The sequence below is a fragment of the Lytechinus pictus genome, chromosome 13 (assembly GCF_037042905.1).
Source record: "Lytechinus pictus isolate F3 Inbred chromosome 13, Lp3.0, whole genome shotgun sequence".
Lineage (NCBI taxonomy): Eukaryota > Metazoa > Echinodermata > Echinoidea > Temnopleuroida > Toxopneustidae > Lytechinus > Lytechinus pictus.
Window position 1 is genome coordinate 28,023,353 of NC_087257.1, and position 22,020 is coordinate 28,045,372.

A 22,020-nucleotide genomic window follows, 5' to 3' on the forward strand; every position below is an offset into this window, starting at 1 on the left:
TTCAAGAGAAGACTCACTCTTCTAGAGAAGAAATACGAGCTCGATGCATCAACTACAACCAGTCAGCCCACAAAGTCCACCAACGGCTTTCACCTAGGTGCCTTAACAAGTATATCTGAAGAGGACGATGTCTATTTCCCCTATGAAAACCTCGTGCTGGAAGGCGGTGGAAGCCAGGGAAATGCTTACCTTGGAGCCATTATGGTAAAAACTGATTGTTACTTGTTCTCTTCCTAGCAAAGGAATTGGAAAGTAAGATACGACCACTGAAGAAATACACATGTAGCCTGTCGTGATCTACTGCTCGAATCTAGTCTGGGGAGTACTTATTTTTTCAATTCATTTCATTCATTGCCATATTCCAGTTCAGTAACATGAAAAATCATGATAAGTACTGAAGAACGTATTCAAACATGATTACAAATCCATAAAGACAAGGAAACACGCACAAATACTAATAAACAACGTCTAAAGGTAGATCAAACACAGCTTCTACGACCACTACAACTACAACAACTACTACTACTAATACTTATCATGCTAATAATACCACTATTACTACTATTACTTCTTCTTATACTACTACTGCTTCTATTTACTTGATTTTAATACTTTTTTTCTATACGTCAATTAGGAAATGGAGCGACTCAACGTCCTGGGAAAGATACAACGTTTCGCTGGTTCCAGCGTAGGGTCAATGACAGCATGTCTGCTTGCCATAGGACATGGGTCAAGCAAATTTCTCTCCATTGTGAACGATGGCCCCCAATTTTCAGATCTGTTAGGTAATTAAAACGTTTAAAGAATTGAATATCAAGTTTTGCTTGCTTGTACAAATTTAGTTTTGATACGAATTTTAACCTTTAAGCCCCTCATATCATTATGGTCCCAGACAGTATCAGCCTGATACTATCAGGAAAGGGTGTAGCATGAATCTTAATTCATGTCGCCGATTTTGTTATGATATGCCATTAGAAGTTTTAAAAATATTTATCATCGACATGTTGACGGATTATTTTTCCTTTAATTAATTGTTTTCTTTTTTAATCCATTTTTTAAGACGCAAGTTGTGGAAAATTAAGCCTGGTACCAAATCTGTATCGTTACATGGGCTGGCATCCGGGAAGGTATTTCTACACGACGCTCGGTAAGGATATTGCTGAAAAGCTAGGAGACGAGAATGCCACATTCAAGGTAAGTAAATTCACCCACAACCATGGGCGGAAATCTCTCCCCGAAGGTAGGGGGGACCAGGGGCGGATCCAGCTCCCGCCAATTTTTTCACCCATATTCTCCCCGATCGGCCGCTCAAAGTTGATTTTTGTTTGTTTCTTTGAAAGGGTTGTCCCAGTGGCGTAATGAGCCAAAATTCTTGAGGGGGCTTGATACGGCGTATCACATAAAATTAATAAGAAGTTGCGAGCAAAGCGAGCGCCGAGCAAAAATTTCAAAGATGTTCATTACAAAAATCAAAGTTTGTGATAGATTTTGACATGACATTTGGAAAATAATAGGCTTTATATTTCACCCTTATCTCTTTCCTTTTCTCTTTTTGTTTCTTGGTCATGAAAAATTGGGGGTGGGGGCAAAACGCCGATGTCCTAACAGTCATTTCTATAAAAAAAAAAAAAAACATTAAAAAGTGTAGTAATCTCATAAGCCATATTTAAATAGTGCGAGCGCAAAGCGCGAGCTGAATTTTTTTTTCGAATTTTCGATTTTTTTTCATGTATTTTGTCCTGAAAATTGAATATTCTGGGCAATGTGTGTGAACAAGATGCGTATGCAGCTAAATAATTACTGCGAGCGGTTCTGGCTTGATCTGTAAGAGACCTGATAAGGACGTTTTGCAGTTAGCCTTTAAGACGATACATATTTCAACTATTAAATAATGCGAGCGCGAAGCGCGAGCTGAAATTTTTTTGACATTCCGATCTAAAAAGTTGACATTCTAAGCACTATTTGTAATCATTAACGGTATAGGTATAAAACCAAACAATTAATGCGAGCCCGAAGCGCGAGTGGAAAGATTGAGATTTCAGACCTAATAATGGGACACTTTATTCATGTTATGTAAATCATGAAAAAAGATGGGAAATTTGGTTTTTTCCTACATTAATAATGCGAGTGCAAAGCGCGAGCAGAAAATTTTTTGATATTCTGATCTGAAACTGGATAATTTTAGCACGTTTTGAATAAAGATCAAGCTGCGTATCTTAATAAAATGTGTGCGCGTGTTTTAGAGTAAGGCAGAATCTGGGCATTCTGAATATATTTCATTTTTTATCATGAAAATCAAAAATGCAACCACGAAGCGCGAGCGGAAAATACTTGATATTCCGGTATGAAAAGGTGAATTTAAGCACTATCTAAATATCTAAAGCACTGTGTAGGGAAATTGTGAAGTGGATACGGATAGCACGTAATAAATGATGCGAGTGAGAAGCGCGAGCTGATATTTTTATTACTATTTTGACCTGAGACCTGGACATTCTTGGCCTAAGGACATTTTGTCATCATATGAAAATTATGACTATCCTCCTATTCCTATTCTGAAAAAGCGACAATTTTGTTATTAGGAATTCATGAATTCCTATCTATCGTATTTATTAATGTTATAAGCATAATGAGTGAGTGAAATTTGTTGACATTGAGACCTGAAAACTGGATATTTTAAGCACTTTTGTAATCATGAATAGGATTTATGAGTTGATATATTTTCAACAATAATGCCAGCGCAATCGCGGACGAAATTTTTGATAAACCGTCATAAAAGGGGGACTTTAAGTAATTTGTTATAGAATTAATACCGGTATATAAAGAATCTGATGGAACAGAGACAATATGTAGGCCTACTTGGCAAATCGAATAAAGCGAGCGCACAGCGCAAAAAGCTGCAAATGATATTCACACAATAAAACGGACATTTTACAGAGCAATTTATAAATCAAACAAAATTATAAAAGCTCAATGTTCGAGCTGAAATATATGCTTTGTATATTTCAAAACTTGATATTTTAAGCTATACATATAAGCCTATTAAACGCGATATGTATTTCGTCGAACAGGCTATGCGAAGCGCGAGCAAAAATTTAATATAGTGACATGAAATATATTTTCAAATCATTTTCCAAGTCTTCCCTTGACCTTATTTTATTCACTCGTCTCCCTCCTCTTATTTTTCCTCCTTTTCATTTTTTCTCCTCCAAAATACATGCATTATTTCGATTTTTATTGATGTATTTCTTTCCATCATAAAAGACCAAAAATAGTAAGGGGGACAATTGATATTGTGTCCCCTCTACTATTTTGGGTAGGGGGGACACGACCCCCCTGTCCCCCCTGGGATTTCCGCCCATGCCAACAACCCAACTGCCTTTATAAACGATAACTCGTTCTTTCAGGTTCCCTCTCTCTAGAGATATATTAAAAAAACTGTATACAAATTTAATTTAAAATGAAAATAAATGCATCGATTATTGAACCCAAATAGACCATAAGGGATCATTTTTATTACCCTGCATTTTGCAGAGATATCCTTGTCAGTGATGTCAAATTTTCACTTTTTTAATATCATCTAATTATTGGAATTATAAGCGAGTGTGAATTAGTAAAATCGTATGCATGTTTTTGTTTGCTTGATGCAAGAAGGAGGCTCCCACCTTACAGGGTGATGTTATTCCATTTTAGGGAACAAAATTAAGATTTTATTTTCAATTGCCGTTTGTAATTGTTATTTTCAAAATTCACAAAAGACAGGTTCCCATATCTTCCTACTGCACTCAAGCCGCCAAATAAACCGAAATACTCAAACTTCCTTACATTTTAATGGAGACGCACAAACTACAATCTCTTGTTCTTTAAAATCATACGAAAATATTCGAAATCGGTGTGCAAACATCATGTGTTGCATTGTGGAGTACCTACTGACAGCTCTAAAGGAAAAAAAATTATTAAAGAAAAAATTATTTGTTATTTTGGGGGCCGTAATCATATTGTCTATTATTAAACCATTGCTTTAATTCTCTTTTTTAAAGATTTTTTTTTCGGTTATACACTGCCATTTAGAACCAAACCCTAACCCTATCTTCCCCCATAGGACCATTACGATCAGACTGGAAAGGAATTATGTGTAGTGGTGACCAATCTAAGTACAATGATGGAGGAGTACTGCCACGTCAAGACTACTCCGAACATGCCAATTAGAACAGCAGTCAGGATGTCAATATCTGCTCCATGTAAGGAATATATAATATATACTTCACGGTCATAAAACATAAACATATATATATATATATACATAGATAGAGAGAGAGAGAGAAACAAGGTTGAAACTTTCATGCTTTAATCCAACAAAATTTATTAAAACTAAATTTATTTATTGAACTAAAATTTATTCAGCTATTAGTGGACTTCAATAAATTTTGTTGTATTAAAGCATGAAAGTTTCAACCTTGTTTCTCTTAATATTATTCCAACACGTGGAATATCTACCGAATATATATATACATATATATATATATATAAATATATATATATATATATATTCATATATATATATATATATATGTATTTATTGTGTGTGTGTGTACGACTGCTTGTTGAACATGCTGAATGTGTGTATACCATACCCAAAAAAATACGCACACTTCTCACCCTTACATACACACACATGTATACACTCTGGTGTATTTTGTATCATGCACTGGTTTCATAAATGATTTATTTTGTAAATGAAACAGTGAATACAGCCCTACTAACAAAGATTATAATGATGATAGGAAAGCCCGTAGACAAAAAAACCTGAATATAAAGGGATGAAGTTTTGACAAACAACATTATTGTTATAAAAACAAAAATTTAACAAAAAATCAGAACTTTACCCAAAACCACAAGAATGAGAGTTACTTGACATGGACGGAAGGAAAGCAATTGCATACGGTATTAAATCAGTGCGCAAGGTAACACGACGAAAGAACTTTATGGCAAGTCGATCTTTTTCAAGTGTTAATCAATAGCGTTGCGAGCCGAAAACGTTGAGGGTTCACACGTGGTGTTGAGGGGAAAAAATATAAATTTTTTTAAAGCTGAGAGCGAGCGAAACGAGTGGGCAAAAATGTTAAACTTTTTAATACAAAAATCTAATATTTTGATAGAGTTCGACAAAATATTCAGAATATGATATCATAAAATACATCAATGTTGCTGTTGATTCTTCTCAAATATCGTAATGCAGTTGTATTCGTCCCTGTCAAGCGGCAGCATATGGGCCGGACTGATCTCTACATCGACGGTGGTGTTTTGTGTAACTATCCAGTTCATTGTTTCGATGGTAAGTATTCATTAATCTAAAAAAAAAACTAAATAATTAACCCATACAGCCCAATTGAGAACCAGTTCTGAATCATGTTATAGTTATGGAGGGCTTTTTTAGAATGTTTTGCCAAACACTGTAAGGGTATTGTGGCCATTGGGGTTGTTTTATTCTTCTTGATTTTGCTTTTTTTTATTGACACATTGACCATTTTTAGTGATATCGTTTTTAATCCTATTCTACCATACTGAAACTCAGCAAATGACATTCTAGAAAGTAGTCCAACTTACGCCTATGACCAGGTTTGTTAAAGAGTTGATGGAGCTTGGGAAAAATAGTCGTAATTAGAGTAAACCAACATTTGGCAGCCATAACACCATTTAGCTTTGGTCAAGATTGACGAATATTTTTTTTCTTTACCATTGTGTCTTGCATGCATTTAAAAAAGAATTGCAAAATCTTTACTACAGTTCAGAACGATTTTATGAAAACATTAATTTTTTCCTATTTTGGTAGGATGGTGGCTTTCCATGAAACCTGAAGACTCTCTCTTGAAGAGAATGCAACCCCTGGAGGATGCAGCAAAGCTTCTCACCAAGAAAGAGAGATTTGGAATGTTCAACGACAAAACATTTGGCATGATCATAGTAAGTTTGACACTATTATTTTGCATTAATGATTGTTCATACAAGCAACACAACAGAATATTCCAATGTTAAATGGCACTTCTAATATTACATTAAGTTTCAGGGGAATTAAAATAAAACTTAGCAATTCTGAATATCAATAATAATGATAAAACATTCTGAGAGAAAAGAAATTTGGTGAATTAAAAGGTGACGGTTGATTGTCGCGTTTATGTGATTTTTCAATTAGCTATATTCCGTGATGATTTATACTCATCCTTAATTCTCGAATGACATGAATGACCCAAGGTTCTACCTAACAGTCACAAGTATTATTATATCCTTTGTCTTTTGTCAACAGTACAGTGATTATGATTCCCACGTACTTGCGACCAATCCCGACTTAGAAGCACCAGTAGCAGCTATACCAGACACAAAACTTGCCAGGTGAGTTCTTTTTATAAACTGCTCTTTGAAAATTAAACAAATTTGTTGATCAACTTTCAAATACGACTGAAGCACCAGTGTTTTATACCAGTACTTTATCAATTTTAATTAGCCACCTATGTAGGATTGAGGTGTAATTTGATGGAAGCACTTTTGAACGTAATGGTAAAGACGACTGTCTACTTTCAAGTGTCCGACATTAACTAGCATAATGGGAATGACATCCTGTGCTTATACGACATCTGTCACTATCATTCGTCTAATTTGCGCGCCTCTTATACGTACGGCAATGGGAGCATATTGTCAGGCGAGAGTAGAATCATATATATATCTATTCTCGTTCTTACAAAAGTATGTGCAATACTATACAGACTTTATAAAACTAGTAATAAAATAACGAAGTTATTTAAAGAAAAAGTAAACCAATTTTATTTTTGTCTCTTCTGCTCATCTATCTTTTCATTTCTAGAAACCTTTTTTTAACACTCCCTGTTTTCGTTGTGGTTTTTCAATTTACTAGGCTCTGTAAATTGGGTCTTGAATGTGATACTTTGCGTTCAAATACAACTCATTCTATAGGGGGTCCACGGTAGAGGCAGCCGTCTCCTTCCTAAGAAGTGACGGCTATAGTCGTTTCTTCGACCTTTTTTTCTTGAAATTGTGTTAATAAAAACTAAATTTCATATCGAGTCTTCTGCATTGTGTTGTTTAACTGACTTTTATTCCATCTAGAGCACACCAAAAAGTGAAAATGAAGAGAGAATTGAATTGTAAACAGCATCGTCTCGTGACAGACGCAATGACGAGATTCCTCAAAGTTCTGGATCAGAACTGTTTAGAAGGTACCACAATTAAAAAGAACGAATTCATGCAAGCCTTCAATGATGCAAGTATATAGTCTATAGGATAAAAAATATATGTAGGCTAAGTAATAATCCAGAGACAGTATTGGAGGTAGACTGATAATCCACATTTAACCCTAATATAAATAGACTGGGCTATTTTGATGCCAAAGAAGACTATGAATTCTGGCTAAAAATACTATGTATTGGATTTGTACACGAATTCACGTTTTTGAGCAATTTGTTTTTGCATGCACTTACGAAATGTTGCGTAATTTCGGAACCGCGTACCCGGGGTCGTGAGTTTGGTCTCAAAAGTTGCGCGAGACTTGAAGGTAAATAGTCAGCGAGCGCGGCGGATTTATTACGAAAGATGTCGAGGAGGGGTTGTCTTATTAAGGTTAAACCATTTTTTCTCATATGAATTATCTAATATCGTTAGCCTATATTTAAGAGCTAGAATCGTCCCATCGCTTGGTTTGGGTGTACTTTTGCTAAAAAATAAGAATTTCTTAACGGTGCTAAAGTTTTGGAATGACCTAAACTTTATCAGTCTAGGAGTAAGGACTGTATCTTTCATTTATTTTCGGTCAAGTTTTTGTTTTATTTTGCTGTCCAAGACACCTTCGACTATGATCTTGAGGTGACACTATTCTGTGTAATCAAGAAATTGTGATCCCTTTCTTCTCTTCTTCTATGATCACACCCGATACTCTGGGTTTTTTTTTCTAAATGCTGTGATGACGTCCCTCTCATTCCTTTTAGAACAAGGAGTTCACATCTGACCACGCCCAAATTCTCTTCGGTGAAGACCTTACAATCGAGGAAATATTTGCCAGTATTGATGCCAATTCTGATGGAGAGGTATCAAATCATCTTAATCGTATTCACACATAAATTGCCTTTTATATAATTTGTTTACGAACGACTTGATAGGAACATACCACATAACTTCTAGACTATATACAGTACTTTTCAGTCTCAGTAACTTATACGAGAGTACGACTTTTTCTGACATGAATTCAGGACCTTGTGAATAAAAATAGTTTACTTAAAGTTTCATTTATCCAAAGTCAAAACCCGAAAAAGTCCTCAATCCTTGAAGATGCTTTAAAGATCCCAAATGTTAGAAAAAAAACAAGTTTCTGTACATTCCCATCCGAGAAAGCCCATTCTGACTACGATTGAAGTACACGAAATCGGTTTTACTTTGTATGGTGGTTTTTTAACGGGATGTATATTCTTTCTTCTCCGCCATGAAAATGCCCTCAGTTCATCATCACTCCCCCCCCCCCCCCCCCCATTTCATTGTAATACCTTTCCCTTTGTGTTACATAGATCCTCAACTGACAATGAGGAGAATGAAAGTACATTACAGGTTATTGTGAATTTATTTCATTTTTAGATCGATTTCAACGAGCTGATGTCTTTAGCTGAGCAGGAAGGCGTAGGAATCCAAACCCATCACATTGGAACAGGACATCTTGAGATCAAGAACACGACTGATTATCTCGTTGGTATCTTCAATATGCTTCTCATGAATGTAAAAAGAGCTTTCTTAGAGGTTAGTCCTGTTTGCTGCTAAAGTATTCTCACCTGTGCGAATGTAAAGGCCCTGTCACGTCGTTCCGTGCAAGCCTTGCAGGTGATTGCCCGCAACTCACCAGCAACAAAGATTTGAGCATGTTCAAAACTTTTCTGCGTGCAAATCAGACTTGCGTGCGCTTCTGCGGGCAACTGCGTGTGAGATAAGTGCTTATCATAGATACTGTTAATGCCGGCAACCTGCGCATAGCAAAAATAATTACCCTCAAGTCACACGCAAGACTTGCACGGATCGTTCTGATGTGATAGACCTTAAAGGCTCTGTCACAACGTTCCGTGCGTTGCATGGTATGTCACACCCTTGGTCACACCCATCTGTTAAGGTAGTAACAGCTCAGTGGTCACACCTCTGATTAAGAAAATTAGAGGTGTCATCAGAAGCGATATGAGAAGAGATAAATGCATCATGCATGAGAAGAAAATGTGACATGTTTTGTCAACTGTCTTGAGAATAGTTGCCGGAAGGCACCCTGACTGGGCAATGTAATATCTTGGTGACTGCTCTCTTGTGAGGAGTACTTTACTAAATGAATAAATCTAAAATGAATGCTGCCACCACAAGGGCATTATACAACAGTTCTCCTTACTTTACAAACGTTTGTTTAGTTTATTGTCTCTGGAAAGCTGCATCAGTTTGTTAATGAAACAAATCAGATATACTTTATTTCATGCGCTTTACCGAAAAAAACCCACATTAAACCATCAGCCTGGGTCTTTTTAAAAAGAAAACAAGTATCGCATTACTAAAGAAATTGAAAAGATGAAAGGGTTTTGACTACACAATTTTTTTTTTTTTTTAATTTGTATGTTCTCATTTACATCGTCACTGTATATTGAACAAAAATAAAAAACAACAGCATGATATACATTAGAATTCAACATAAAAATTGACAAGATTATACAAATATAGCAAGAAAAATGTTTAGATACATGTTCAATAGTAAGCAAACATAATGCCTAAATTGACTTTTCAATCTTTGTTTTACAATTTTTCCAAAAATACTTTTTTTATATTTGCTCTCCATTTTATTTCTTCTAAGAAAATTTCAAATATTTCTTTAAAATTTGATTTTCTTTTTTGTTGAAAAATTGTATAAGAAGCTAAATTGATTAATACATTAAAGAAAGATATAACGTTGTGTCCATTACCACCGTGTCTACCAATCACAATGTCTTTATAACTAATATCCACATTTTTAATATTCAGATTAATGGTAACACAAAAGTTACTGAATTTTGACCAAAAGAGTCTAGAATAATGGCAATCATAAAATAAGTGATAATAGTTTTCAATAGTTTTACATTTAAAACAGAGTGGAGATTCTGCCAATTTAAATCGAAACAAATATTCATTTGACATCAAAAGTTTATACAAAAATTTAAAGTTGAATTCAGCTAAACGAAATTCTTAAATTAAAGTAACTTTTTCTTTCCAGATATTGTTCCAAATCAAATTTTCTTTGAAATAAAGTGACCAATATTGTTCAACATTTGGGGTTATAAACTTTTTATCCACAAGAAAATTGTATAATCTTTTAGAAAGTTTAACAGATAAATGTTTACTTTGTTTCATATGTAAAACAGGATCATGGTCCTTCAATTGAAAGTAGCTAACAATTGAATGATTTGAGCAATGTTTATCATTAACCAAAATGTTTTTCCATTTTTCTGGTATACAACTCCAAATTAATTTCGATTCACATAAATAATTTCCTTTTTTCTTTAATTTTGCATGAATACACAGTATATCCAATAGTCCATCGTTGTTAACAATATCTCCAATAACAAGAATGTCTGAGCATACCCAATGCTTCCAAAACAAACACTTATTCTTATACAAAATGTTTTTATTACCCCATAATAACTGTTGCCTAATATCTTCACCTGTATTCTCAAAAGAGGGTTTGTTATTACACATTTTCCAAGCAATTATACATTGACGATAAAATAATGGAAGTTGTTTCATTTCAGGCATTTGACATTCTTTTTCAAAAGACATTTTAAGAACAAGTGAATTCGGTCCAAAGTAATTGAGGTGTAGTTCAGGAAGGAACTTCCATCTAAAATTGTGATCCTTGGTTTCAAATAGATTTTTTAGCCAAACTGTTTTTAGGGCATTACATTGTAAAACAAAATCAGGCATGTTTATTCCTCCTTTTTCAGTTCTACCAATCATTGTTTTTCTTTTTATTTTATCACGCCCTTTCCATATAAATTTAAATATGATTTGTTCAACTTTTTTATTAATGTGATCAAGCATGGGAAATACAGTCATTAAATAAGTTATATTTGAAAGAATTAAAGATTTTAGTACAGTAACTTTTCCGAAAAATGTTAAATATCGGCATTTCCACAATAATACTTGGTTTTCAATTTTTGTTACTTTTTCTTTCCAAGTTTTTTCATAAGCATCAAACATATTTTTACTGAAATACACCCCTAGAGTTTTTATAAACACACTTTTCCAATCAACCTTTTGAAAAAGATTGCTGTTAAAATTTCCAAAGCTAAAACCCGAGCTTTTCGAAACATTTAACGATGGTCCAGCAACTTTGCAAAACCTTTGGACTCTTTCCATTACAGTTTTTAAAGACAGTTCATCCGCTACAAATACTGAGGTGTCATCAGCGAATTGACTTATCTTGATCTCAACTGAATTGTTTACATTATTCGTCAAAATAATACCTTTAATGTTATCATTCTTGTTCAAATCAACTGATAAAAATTCTACAACTACTAAAAATAACAGGGCAGACACTGGACAACCTTGTCTTACCCCTCTAGTTAGAGGGAAATAAACTGACTGCCAATTTAAATTCATTATACAACTCTCTGCATCAGCATATAAGGCTTTTATATAACTTATGAAATTATTACCAAAATTAAATTTCTCAAGGGCTCTATAAAGAAAATTCCTATTAACTTTATCAAAGGCCTTTTCTAGGTCCAAAAATAAAATAGCCCCTGATTTTTCATGTTTTGTCATATAATTTATCACATCATCAATAAGTCTTATATTGTTTCCAATAAAACGGCCTTTTAAGTAGGCATTTTGATCAAGCGAAATACATGAACTTAATACTAGTTTCAATCTATCTGCCAAAACTGATGCCAGTATTTTGTAATCAGTGTGTAAAAGACTGATAGGCCTCCAGTTGGATAGTATATCTTTTCGTCCCTTTTTATGCAAAAGTGTAATAACAGCTCTATTTTGGCTAACTGATAAATTCCCAACTGATAACGAATGGTTAAATAAATTTAATAATATAGTTTTTAAATGATCCCAAAAACATTTGAAAAATTCAAACGTTAAACCATCTGGACCTGGACTTTTACCAAGTTTTGAATTTTGGATAGCTTTATTACATTCATGAATTGTAAGTGTGCTATCACACATTAATTTCTGTTTTTCGTTTAATGAATTTTCTATGTGAATATTTTCAAAATAATCATTTATATCCTTACTTTCTATATTTTCCGATTTTGAAAAAAGTTCTGAGAGGTAATCCACCTCAGCAGTCAAGATATCGTTTTGACTTATACAAACTTTACCATTGTGTTCCACTTTAAACAAATTCTTCTGTTGATAATTTATTTTTTCAAGACCTAGAAAAAATTTGTTATTACGTTCCCCCTCTTCGTACCACTTTATTTTGGATCTCACCAAAGCTCCATGAACTTTATAATCATAGAGATTATTTAGTTCTCTTCGTATTTCTTTAATTTCTTGATTCTGTTTAGTAGATATAAATTTCTGCTTGGTAAGATGGTCAAGTCTTTGTTGTAAATTTAATTGTTTACATTTTGTATTGTTAGATTTAACTATACAAAAATATATTGATTTTTGTTTAACCTCTTTTTTAAATAAATCCCAAAGTAATCTTATATCAGCTACTTGATTATTAATATTTTCCCCAAGGTCTTTTATTAGAGCAATAATGATTTTGTTGTATTCAGAGTCTTGTAACAAAGAGTTATTAAGTTTCCATAGACCTTTGCCCTTTCTGAATTTATTGAATTCAATTTTTATAAGAACTGGATTATGATCAGATAAAAATCTCCCTATTATATTGCAATTGATAATATTATTCTTAAGTCTATCAGAAACTAAGAAAAAATCTAGGAGACTGTCGTATTAGTTGATGAGTAAATTCGATAGAGTTGGGATGTTTGAGTCTCCAGATATCAACGAAATCTCTTAACTCAGACTGTTCTCTTAGGTACTTTGCATCCGAAAAATCTTTCGAAATCCCTCCTCTTTTGTCAGATCTATAGTTTAAAACAGTATTGAAATCGCCACCAAAAATAACACAATCACTAGGAAGGATATTGTCATCTAAGAAGGCAAAACAAGATTTGAAAAAAATCCTTCTATTTGTCAAAATATTCGGAGCATAAATATTAAGTAGCCATAGCGACTCACCACCATATAATATGTTAACAGCATTTGATCGACCTTCATGGAAGGATATATGATTAAGAACTTCAACTGAGTGACAATTTATTAGAATACTCGTACCACAACTGTTTGAAGTTCCAATAGAGTGGTAAGACAGACCTTTCCAATCAAATTTGTCATGAACCTGAATAATTTCTTTTGTAAAATGAGTTTCTTGAAGAAAAAGAATTTGAATCTTCTTATCTTTTGCCCATTTATACAGTTTTAGTCTCTTTTTCCTTTCTCTTAATCCTTGACAATTAATTGTCAAGATACTTAATTCCATCGTTTTCATGATTCTTAAGCTGTGTTATATGCATCTTCATAATCTTCTTCAGAACTCAGTCGAATAAATTCTTCCTTCTCTGGCGTGTTTTTAGAATGCCTTCTTTTTCTCTTTTTCTTCTGTTTTACTCGATGTTGATTTTCGTTGCTACGGGCACGCGCTTGTTAAATGACTTCGTCGAGCGTTATTTGCTTGACCGTGCCTGACCTTTCACCAACGAGACTACTAGTGCGTGTATATGCTAATTCCTCTATCGATCCTTGCGGAGTTGCTACCTGTACGTCGCAAACATCTTCGCTGGCATATTTTGAAGTGGGCGCCATCTGCGCATTGCGTTCATTCACGATCACATGATCACTGTCGTCTGGTTGGGAAGAACCTTCCGTAAAGGCAGTGCACCGGGGGTCGCCTCTCTTATGCCCTGGAAGGGAGCAATCGTAACATGTAATCTGATTTTCTCGACACTCGCGAGCGTAATGACCTTCTTTCAAACATTTGTTACATCTGATGTTTTCTTTCATTTTGTTTCTGTCACTCGATTCCTTTTGCTCTTTACGGTAGATTTTTGCACGAAATCCTACGATTTCAACCGTATTAGGTAGCGGGGACGTCGGTATTTCCATGAAGATAAACCTCCTCCCCGTTTTGAAACGAGTAAGCTTTCCGTCAGAATCTCTCGCACACTCATATTTCACTTCAGTTACTGGTTTCAGTCCTCTTTTTATGAAAGTAGACTTTATGTCACTGTTGGCAACAGATAGTGGTACGTCACTAATGAACACTTTAGTGGTAGGCTTCTCACTAGTGTGAAGGTATGGGTTAGCGTCCATAAGATCTATCTGCTGACTTCTGATGGATAAACCAGTGACAAGTAGTTTTTGTCTAGACTTTTTATCAAGTGGATAGATACGCCATAGATTCCTGATTCTCTGAGCTCCATCAATGGTGGAATCACCACAAACTCTCTCTGCAGCAAGACACACTTCATAAACAGACACTTCATTCACACCATCTAATAAGTCACTGTTTTTGAAAAAAACAGGCAAAACTCTAGGTGTAGTACCCCCGGGTTTTGGTTGGGCGTTCACATTAGCCATAATATGCCGGATAGCTTAACTAGATACAGTGTTCGAAGAGTATCGCAGCGGTGAACTCCCGGGTGTATCAATCAAGAGAACCCGTTTCGTTTTAAAACTCACAGCAAACTCACCACTAAGTGTCTTTTCTATCATAGAAATGGTCTCAAAAATCTGCAAAAGGCTGATATCCAGACAAACAGGATTTAAAGTTCCATATAGTTCGAAAAGTATATCACAGATGTAAGAAAACTCACCAAAATCCAAGAAAAAATAAGACGGCTATTCGGAACCGTGGCGTCCGTCACAGTCGGCCATCTTAAAAAATTATTATTAACTAAGAACGATGTCATAATTTATTACCTTGTAAATTGAATGGGAGGTAATTGATATCTAGGTTCTGATCATTGTATTTCATTTACTGTATTTTTTTATTTTACCTGTAGGGCCATGATATTGAAAGAACAGTCCTTATCAATACCGTGTATGTCAAATCCTTAGACTTCAGCCCAGAGAAGGAAGACCTGGATTTCCTAGTAGAGGTAAGCGCTCATTTGGTTTTATAATTATGATAATTTTATTTTCAAGGTACTAAGTCTTATGTTCATATTTTCAAGAAAATTGAAATCATAATGAAAATAATGCGTTCATTTGCGTCTTCAAGACATTTTTCTTCTGGAACATAGAGGCACTGGTGCAATATAATTGCAATCATCTTTCCCCTAGAATATGTATAGTTTATTGTTTAGATATGTAGTTACCGTTTAGAAACGTTTAATGTGTAAATACTAAACATCTTATTTTCATTTTACATAATTTATTCCAATTATACCGATCGGATCATCATGTATGCGGATCATTTATACGAAATACAGTTTGATTGAAACATTCCTATTGGCATGATTGGTTTTGTGGTTTGTTATCGAAATAAACACCTGTTTACTAAATGCATGTGGATATACTCCATTATTATCACTGACCACTTTACATTATCAGTACTCGATTTCTTTCTTTCTTTCTTGTCTTTCATTCTTTTTTTCTGTTTTCTTGTCTTGTTTCTTTCTTTATCAGTTACTTTCCTTCTCTCTTTCTTTTCTTTCTTTCTTTCTTTCTTTCTTTCAATCTTACGGAGCCCGGGAGGGGACATGCATGACAATATTTTTTTAATAAGTCGTTCCCACCACTTATAAGTCGTTCCCACCACTTATAAGTCGTTCCCACCACTTATAAGTCGTTCCCACCACTTATAAGTCGTTCCCACCACTTATAAGTCGTTCCCACCTCTTATAAGTCGTTCCCACCACTTATAAGTCGTTCCCACCACTTATAAGTCGTTCCCACCACTTATACGTCGTTCCCACCACTTATAAGTCGTTACCACCACTTATAAGTCGTTCCCACCACTTATAAGTCGTTCCCACCACTTATAAGCCGTTACCACCACTTATAAGTCGTTCCCACCACTTATAAGTCGTTCCCACCACTTATAAGTCGTTCCCACCACTTATTTATAACTACCACGTGATGGCATATAATTATGAAGAAGGGAGCAGTACGCCGCGCCCGCTAACTCCAGGAAGCTCCGACGCCGACGCCGAAGCTCTCAAACCAAGCCTGGCGAAAATCATCGAAATCGATGGATATAGCGCCAACGTCAACAGACCCGGGTACCCAACATTATAACAACAACAAGAAGAAGACCGGCAGGAAGTTGGTTGGATATTCGATATTCGATATTCAAACTGTGAAGTTGGTTTGATATTCAGGTTCGATATTCAAACGCGTGTGAAGTTGGACCAATATTCGATATTCGATATTCAAAAATTAGGGGTCTTGAAAGCTAACTAGGGGGTTAAACAGGTGCAGCACGTCTCGGGCAACCATAATAACACTGTCACTGGCCTGCCCTAGTAAGAGGACATTCAGGGGACAAACGTCAGTGAATGAAAGGGCAGAAAATTGTAATTTTTTTTTTCTTTTCGAGGGGCCCCCACATCCCGACGGCCTACCCAGGGCAACCATGTATCCTATCTTGTAGAACTGGACTCGGGCAACCAGATAAACACTAGCTTGACCCGGCGCATGCACAATTTTCTGGCTTGCTTCGCTCGCTGGCTACTTTTTCAAAATTAATTATTCCACATTTGCTTTGGTGTGCTGCCTCAACATATTTTGTTTATTATCCGCAACTGCGTTGAACTTAATATAATATGTGGTGTATGTACCCGCGATTTGATAAAAAATGGCCATCTGCAATGTTTAAAAATATCACGAGGATCCGGGGGCTCCGCACCAGACCAGTGCATGGCGCCACCGAATGGGGAGGCCCCATTGAGTCCCCCCCCCCCCCCCGAAATTTGAAGGAAAAAAATGTATATAATTCTCCAAAAATGTTTTTAGTTCTTTAAATTTTAACAATTTTCTCATCCATTCACCGTCACAGCATTTAGCTCCCAACAATTTTAGTCACTAACATAAATCTTTCAGGCCATTATATTAAATTCAAAATGTAGCTCGCGCTACGCGCTCGCAGTTATTAATGATTATCTTTTCACATGGGGCTTAAAAATCCAATATTATTAGAGTTTTCATTATTCGTTTTAGCAAGATACATTATCCTGCGAATTCATAATTTTCATAAATGATATATTTTCAGCGAATTAGATAGCCATTCAGTTCATAATTAAAAAAAAAGCTTAGAACGGCCAGGTATCATCCCGGATATCAAAAATTTTCGGCTCGCGCTTCGCGCTCGCACTATTTATTTGGTGAGATATCATCTTCATAACCCAATTAATGGAAACAGCTGATCCTTAACAGGTCCCTTTTTCATTCAGTAGGGACTGCATATAAAATAAAATTAACTCGCAACTCTCGCTCGATTTTTTTAAAAATGTGTGTCATCCCCCCGGCCCCAAAATGTTTGTTTGCCTCATCCTAGGTTAAAAACCCTGGTGCCGTCATTGCCCCGGACCCGAACCGCATAGCACTGCCCCCCCCCCCCAAAAAAAAAAAAAGTTCTACAACCGAGAACAAAAAAGAAATAATAAAACGAAAGAAAGAAAAGGAAGATGAAAGATATGATGTCAATCTCAAAATTACAGGTGATTTTTTTTCGCTCACTTCGCTCGCTCGAGACTTATTATTAAGCAAGTATTTGCTGCGTGCGCCATGGTGTGCCCCATCTTTTTTGTTCTAATCTCGCATTGAGCTTCGCCCTAATGTTCAGGGCATAATCATAAAATATCCTGGTCATACAATATTATGACCCCTCCATTCTCTTTCCCTCCCTTTCCCCCTCCTTTCTTTCCTATCTCTCCCTTTCGCTTCTCTCTCTTTTATTTTTGTCTTCTCTCTTTCTTTGTTGTTTTTTACTCTACCCATTGGCGGCAACCCTAACGAATGGGGGGACCGTGGTTCCCCATGCTTGAAATAGCCCGTATTCCTTGTTAATTTACCCCCCCCCCCAAATATGCATGCGCTGGGTCAAGCTAGTGTGTATCTGGTTGCCCGAGTCCAGTTCTAAATGTTAGGATACGTGGTAACCCTGGCTAGGCCGTCGGGATATCCCTCGGGGCTTCTTGAAAAAATAGTTTATTTTAATTGAAAAAATGCGATAAATAGCCCTTTATTCCCTTTAATATTGTTAATTTGAGCCCCCTAAATGTGCATGCACCGGGTCAAGTTAGTGCTTATATTGTTGCCCAAGTCCTGTTCTAGAAGATAGGATACGTGGTTACCCTTGCTAGGCCGTCGGGATATCCCTGGAGGCCCCTTGAAAAAAAAAATTATTGAAAAAATGCGATAAATAGCCCTTTATTCCCCTTAATTTTGTTAATTTGAGCCCCCTAAATGTGCATGCGCCGGGTCAAGCTAGTGCTTATCTTATTGCCCGAGTCGATTTCTACAAGATAGGATACATGGTTGCCCTGGGTAGGCCGTCGGGATGTGGGGGCCCCTCGAAAAGAAAAATAAAAAAATAACAATTTTCTGCCCTTTTATTCACTGACGTTTGTCCCCTGAATGTCCTCTTACTAGGGCAGGCCAGTGACAGTGTTGTTATGGTTGCCCGAGACGTGCTGCACCTGTTTAACCCCCTAGTTAGCTTTCAAGACCCCTAATTTTTGAATATCGAATATCGAATATTGGTCCAACTTCACACGCGTTTGAATATCGAACCTGAATATCAAACCAACTTCACAGTTTGAATATCGAATATCCAACCAACCAACTTCCTGCCGGTCTTCTTCTTGTTGTTGTTATAATGTTGGGTACCCGGGTCTGTTGACGTTGGCGCTATATCCATCGATTTAGATGATTTTCGCCAGGCTTGGTTTGAGAGCTTCGGCATCGGCGTCGGAGCTTCCTGGAGTTAGCGGGCGCGGCGTACTGCTCCCTTCTTCATAATTATATGCCATCACGTGGTAGTTATAAATAAGTGGTGGGAACGACTTATAAGTGGTGGGAACGACTTATAAGTGGTGGGAACGACTTATAAGTGGTGGTAACGACTTATAAGTGGTGGTAACGACTTATAAGTGGTGGGAACGACTTATAAGTGGTGGGAACGACTTATAAGTGGTGGTAACGACTTATAAGTGGTGGGAACGACTTATAAGTGGTGGGAACGACTTATAAGTGGTGGGAACGACTTATAAGTGGTGGTAACGACTTATAAGTGGTGGGAACGACTTATAAGTGGTGGGAACGACTTATAAGTGGTGGGAACGACTTATAAGTGGTGGGAACGACTTATAAGTGGTGGTAACGACTTATAAGTGGTGGGAACGACTTATAAGTGGTGGGAACGACTTATTAAAAAAACATGTTCATGCATGTCCCCTCTCGGGCTCCGTACAATCTCTTCCCCTCTTACTCTTTTTTACTCAATAATTTCTTGCCCCTGATCTCTTTTATTTCAAAATATTTGGGTTTCTCCCTACGAATTTCTCTCTTTTCCCGTTTATTTCTCACAAACAGCAAGGACGTCGTGGACTGCAGACATTCCTCAAGTATCAGAAGAACAGAGCTACGAGGAAAAACATTACCAAGGGATCATTAAATCTGAAAATTGAAAAAGGAGGAGGAGAAGAAGGACGAGAAGAAGGATAAGAAAGAGGAGAAGAAAAAAAAGTGTGCCAAAATATATTTGTTTACGAATTAGAGCTGATATTTCCACTAATTGCTTTGGGAGTCTCGACTTACGTACACTTAACAGAATAGTTCGTCCAATCCATCCAATCACGTAAAAATCACTTCTGACTTCCACATTGAATGAAAATAAGTCTTTTTAAAGGGGTGGTGTGCAAATAAATACTTTGAAATACATTTACTGATTTGACATTTACTGTGAATGGGGAAGAAAATGACATGGGCTTTTATTGTTATTTTTTCCAAAACACAAGTACGAAGCGTAATTACTGATTCGAGGCACTGTAAAAGTTAAACAAGATTAACAACATTATGGCCTCCAAGAATTTTTTTTTCCATATTTATATTTGATATCTGTTTTACCTTATTTATTTATATCACGGATATTTATCATGGTATGTTATACTTTCTGTATTAATCTTTTTGCAAAATCCTAAATCAGATCTGAAATATTAATAGGATGGCTACTAAAGTGCATACCAATAAAAGATTTGCAAATCCTCGGTAATATACGCATTTTTAAATGACCGTCTAATGTATAATTGTACGTCTTTGTAAATAACTTCTTTTTACTTATTTCAACAAATGCTTGCATTTGTATTAGACAGTTCATATCTCCTTGCCATGGACATATTTTGTATGCATCAATTGAGATTTTAATACTTTTCAATTTGTATATTTCGACAAAATATTAAGCATTTAAAACATTTAGATGCATTTCATTTCTTTTATATAATGACTGTATATTAACACTTTTGTCAATCACTTTTAATATACGATAAGTTGTTCTTTGGACATTACTGTATAATGCTGCAGTTAAGACTTCAACATGGAAAACTGTCATGACGTTCTTATGACTATCCATTTCCATATGGTGATGGTATTCTCCATGGCCCTGGGAACGATTTATTTATTCATTTTATTTTTATTTTATTTTCAGCTTTATTTAATTAGGGTGGCCTCATCAGTTACACAAACTGCTGTCCTTGAGGGCCCTAAGATGAAAAAAATCAATATGTACAATATTTACAAAGAATACATCAATCAAAATGGCATATACAGGTATTAGAGTATTACTTTAAAAACAGATTCATGTGATAAACATTAAAATATAATCAAATAAAAGATCAAAATGAATTGCAAAAAAATTTTACTGTAAAATTAAGGCAATTGGAAACAGCTAAATATGATTTAACAGGAATAGGAAGGATGACTGGTAACAGTATTGTTCAATTGAGAAATTATTAAGAAATAATTTGAGTAGATGTTGAGTAATGAGTAATATTTTGAGTAATGTTGCTAAATATGATATGTGATTTAACAAGCAAAAAAGGGGGATTCATTACAAAATAATGGTTATTCTGGTCCCGCAAAAAAAAATGTAGGTCACTTTTTTACATTTCTCCATGCTGTCTTTGGAAAATAATACATGCAGCGCCCTCAAGGAAAGTCTTGAGGGTGGCTTCCCAGGGCCTTGGTATATTCTCATCGTAAGTTGTATTTCATTTTTATTTTTTATTTCATCAGAGATTTAAAAAGAAATTGAATGAATGAAATGTCTTTATAATTAATGTTAATACCCAAGTCTATTCCATGATCTTATCTAATCTGTATACAAATATCATTCTACATTTTCGATATTTCTCGTTTTGTAATTTATTATTAATAAAAAATAGTTGTATTTTTGCCATATTCCCTTTCGGCAAAGGAATTCAGATATAAATTGTCTATCACTTACCTGCATGGACTGCAGAGGTTATAGTTATTCGTTGTAGCACATTCGATGGGTCTTGTTTTTTCTATCTTCCATCTTCTTATCTCCATGGTCACACTAGTGTCAATGGTCCACAGTGTTCCCGCCTTCCCACCCTTGATGACGTCTCCTGCATGTTTTCAATCTTGTTATGTTAGTTTTCTTTTTGTTGTCAGTGATCACCTTTGTCCTCCGATTAAAAAATAATAATTTTACTAAGTAAAACTCTCTCCAATTACTGCGAGATAGATTATTCAAGTGGTCTAATAATTGTTTGTCGTGCTTGAAATTAGTTCATGCTGTGTATATGTAGAACGATTGTCTGATAATAGAGTAATACCACGGCTTTGTCATGGTGACAAGCAAAGGGGCGTGTCTCATTCAAATCTGTGAACATCCCCTGCTATATGGAGCCATCCTCTAACAGGGGCCACTCAAGACTGACGCGACTGATAACGTTTACCTTTTGACATTGGGCGCGT

At 35.6% G+C, this 22,020-nt stretch overlaps 1 protein-coding gene across 1 annotated transcript; it reads left to right on the plus strand.

The window, feature by feature from the left end:
* On the plus strand, positions 1-21,791 carry LOC129274673 (uncharacterized). The gene is made up of 12 exons (XM_064108789.1): positions 1-204; positions 635-785; positions 1,061-1,194; positions 4,100-4,238; positions 5,237-5,332; positions 5,831-5,961; positions 6,302-6,387; positions 7,120-7,273; positions 7,995-8,093; positions 8,635-8,793; positions 15,081-15,176; positions 19,615-21,791. The coding sequence occupies exons 1-12, from the start codon at positions 202-204 to the stop codon at positions 19,744-19,746; spliced, it is 1,380 nt and encodes a 459-aa protein (XP_063964859.1). The 5' UTR covers positions 1-201; the 3' UTR covers positions 19,747-21,791.
* Positions 21,792-22,020: the final 229 nt, after the last annotated feature.

Coding starts and splice junctions, on each gene's coding strand:
- LOC129274673 (XM_064108789.1), top strand. Junction 5,333..5,830: donor TCCAGTTCATTGTTTCGATG/GTAAGTATTCAT, acceptor CTATTTTGGTAG/GATGGTGGCTTTCCATGAAA. Junction 15,177..19,614: donor ACCTGGATTTCCTAGTAGAG/GTAAGCGCTCAT, acceptor TCTCACAAACAG/CAAGGACGTCGTGGACTGCA.